The sequence below is a fragment of the Leptodactylus fuscus genome, chromosome 6 (genome assembly GCF_031893055.1).
Source record: "Leptodactylus fuscus isolate aLepFus1 chromosome 6, aLepFus1.hap2, whole genome shotgun sequence".
NCBI lineage: Eukaryota > Metazoa > Chordata > Amphibia > Anura > Leptodactylidae > Leptodactylus > Leptodactylus fuscus.
Genome location: NC_134270.1, coordinates 179817165 through 179820060, shown reverse-complemented (window position 1 = coordinate 179820060; position 2896 = coordinate 179817165). Strand labels below are relative to the sequence as shown.

The 2896-nt window shown below is 44.0% G+C and overlaps 1 protein-coding gene across 1 annotated transcript; it reads left to right on the top strand.

Moving 5' to 3' along the window:
• The first annotated feature begins 452 nt into the window (after positions 1-452).
• On the top strand, positions 453-1673 carry LOC142210207 (interferon-inducible GTPase 5-like). Its single transcript, XM_075279231.1, has one exon. The coding sequence runs from the start codon at positions 453-455 to the stop codon at positions 1671-1673; it is 1221 nt and encodes a 406-aa protein (XP_075135332.1).
• The last annotated feature ends 1223 nt before the right edge of the window (positions 1674-2896 follow it).

Genomic DNA, 2896 nt, shown 5'->3' with positions numbered 1-2896 from the left:
TGTAATTTTAGGACATGGCTGTTGCATATTATTAAATACTTTTGCTCAGCCGCAGTCCCAGCTCCTTCGCTTGCTATTCTCGTTCTGATTTCTTACCATGTCAGCTTGGCAAGAGACGACCAGAGCGCCGCTCTCCACATATATAGGAAATGCTCGCAGTGTCTGATGGGTGGAGGTCAGCCGCTAGGACCCTTGTTGATCTTTATGTAAATGGCAATATAATCTGATCTCTCTACCCGTCTTCACACTGAAGACATATCTGTCACTGAACCAAGCAGTTTACCAGGCAGGAGAAAAAACAGATTTATTTACAAAACATCATTGAAACACCCGATCCACTTTACTAGAAACTTATTAGACAATTTTTTTCTATCGCAGTCTACCTGATCTTTGTTCTCACCAGTTCTTATCTTTCTACAAGCAAAGCGTTCACCAAAGAAAAAGTACAAAAAATGACATCAACTAAAAGACCCACTGAGTCCAACGAGGAAATGAAAGAAGATTTTGCCCTTAATTTAGAAGAAGAGGGAGAAGTCAAGTCAAGTAACCTCAATAAAGCAGCTGAAGCAATCAAAAAGTCCCTTAAGGAAATGGAGAATATCCCATTAAACATTGCCATCACGGGAGAGTCAGGAACAGGGAAGTCCTCCTTTGTTAATGCCATCCGTAGCATGGGTGATGAAGAAGAAGGATCTGCCGCAACTGGGGTGGTGGAGACAACGGAGGAGCCAATGCGATACCCCCATCCAAAGTATCCCAATGTGACTATTTGGGATCTTCCAGGAATAGGAACTCCAAATTTTAAAGCAGACCGTTATCTTCAATCTGTTAAATTCAGTCAATATGACTTCTTCATCATTATGTCATCAGGTCGTTTCAAGCAGAATGACATTGAGCTAGCGAAGGCGATTCAAGCTATGGGCAAGAAATTCTACTTTGTAAGGTCCAAGGTTGACTCTGACCTGCATGCCTCCAAGAAACGAAGGAAGAAGACGTACAATGAAGAGAACATACTTAATGAAATCCGACAGAACTGCATTCAGAGTCTAGAAAAAGAGGGAATCTCCGATCCCAAAGTGTTTCTCCTCTCATGTATGGAGCTGGAGAAGTACGACTTCAACAAAATGCTTGACACTCTAAAAAAGGAGCTTCCGAAACATAAAAGACATGCATTCCTGCTCTCTCTACCTAACCTTTCCAGGCCAATTCTTGAGAAGAAGCGTGAGGCTTTGAAGAAGGATATCTGGAAGCGAGCTCTTACATCTTGTGGAGTCGCGGCAGTCCCCATTCCAGGACTGTGTATAGCTTGTGATGTAGGAATCCTAATAGATGCCATGATAGATTACCAGAAAGCTTTTGGTTTGGATGAACAATCCCTACAACAGTTGGCCAACAAGACTGGTATAGACGTCAGTGAGCTGAAATCTGTGATCAAGTCTCCTTTAGTTTTACGAGAGATAAATAAGGAGTTTGTCATCTCTTTACTGGGTAGAGGGGCCGCGGGGGCGCTCAGGGTAGCAGAGTTAGCTCTCAACTGGATCCCAATATTGGGCAGTATAGCAGCAGAGGCCCTTTCATATTCCACCACTTCCCAGATGCTCAATGAATTTCTCGAAGACATTGCTGAAGATGCAGTGCAAGTTCTTAATAGGGTCTTACAGTCATCTGTATAAGTAGGAAAAACCTCCAGATATGGGATACAAAAAAAAAATATATATATCGTAGACAGTAATAAATAATTCAATGATTTTACAGTATCTAGATTTTTATTGTGTTTTTGACATTTTTTAATGTCCTCCTTTTCTTCACGTAGAAATATATAATATAATGGATTTCTATAGTCAAAGCTAAAAATGAGACATGACCGGTGTGACCTGCATCGCATCCTTCTCTCTCCCGCTTATAGTCCCGGGGTGCAGAGATATAGTCTGCTGTACGCTGTATCCGCTCACAATGGTGAGGGGAAAAAATATCTGTGTAAAGAGAGATATTAGTTTTAACCATGTGTTAACTCATGTATTGCTTATGCACGTATTTATCATTTGTGAATGCCCATTTTGTACTCTGACCAATGCTAATTCATATTTCTATAGGATGCAGTTTGTTATGCCTAAATTAGCATACAGCCATTATTCCTCTATATAAGCTAACCACTATAAGATAAGATAAGATGCTTCCCCAGGAGCTATAGGATGCAGGGGTGAACTGGGTCTTTCTGCCGCCTGAAGCGGCATCAGAAAGCCACGCCCCCCCCTGGATGATGGGTGGAGCTGAGGGGGTGGGGTCACAAGAAAGGGGTGGGGCCGAGTTGAAAGGGGGCGGGGTCGATCTGAAAGGGAGCGTGGCCGCTCGGAGCGAGCAGCGTTCACAGGCAGGGAGAGGACCTGCTCTGTGCCTGAGTGTGAGGGGCCGCCGCTAGCGGGAAAAAAAAGCCCAGCGGTCTACATAGACCGCCATTGTAAAGGGGCGGATTTTGAAGCGAAATCCACTGTCAAAATCCACCCCTTTGCCCACGTGTGAACTAGCCCTTAAAGGGAATCTGTCACCAAGAACCTTGCTATAAAACCAGACACGGTGCTTTATAAGGGACATCATACTGAGCGCCATCATACCTTTCAGTAGTCCAATAGCCTTCCTATTGGGCTCGGGTGCAATGCAAGGGGCCGATGGCATTATGAAAAGAGCCCTCAGCCCCCTCACCTCATAAACCACTTATAAGTCATGGTCAAGTGGTCAAGACTGCAGCATCCAAAGGGTTAACCAAGGGAGAACAGATTAATGTATTTCATGGCTATTACATAGGGAACCTGGATATCAGGGACATGGGGGGATCCCAGGGTGATCACCAGAGATTGGTGAACCTCACAACACTCGTTCCATCAATACTTGTGGTTCA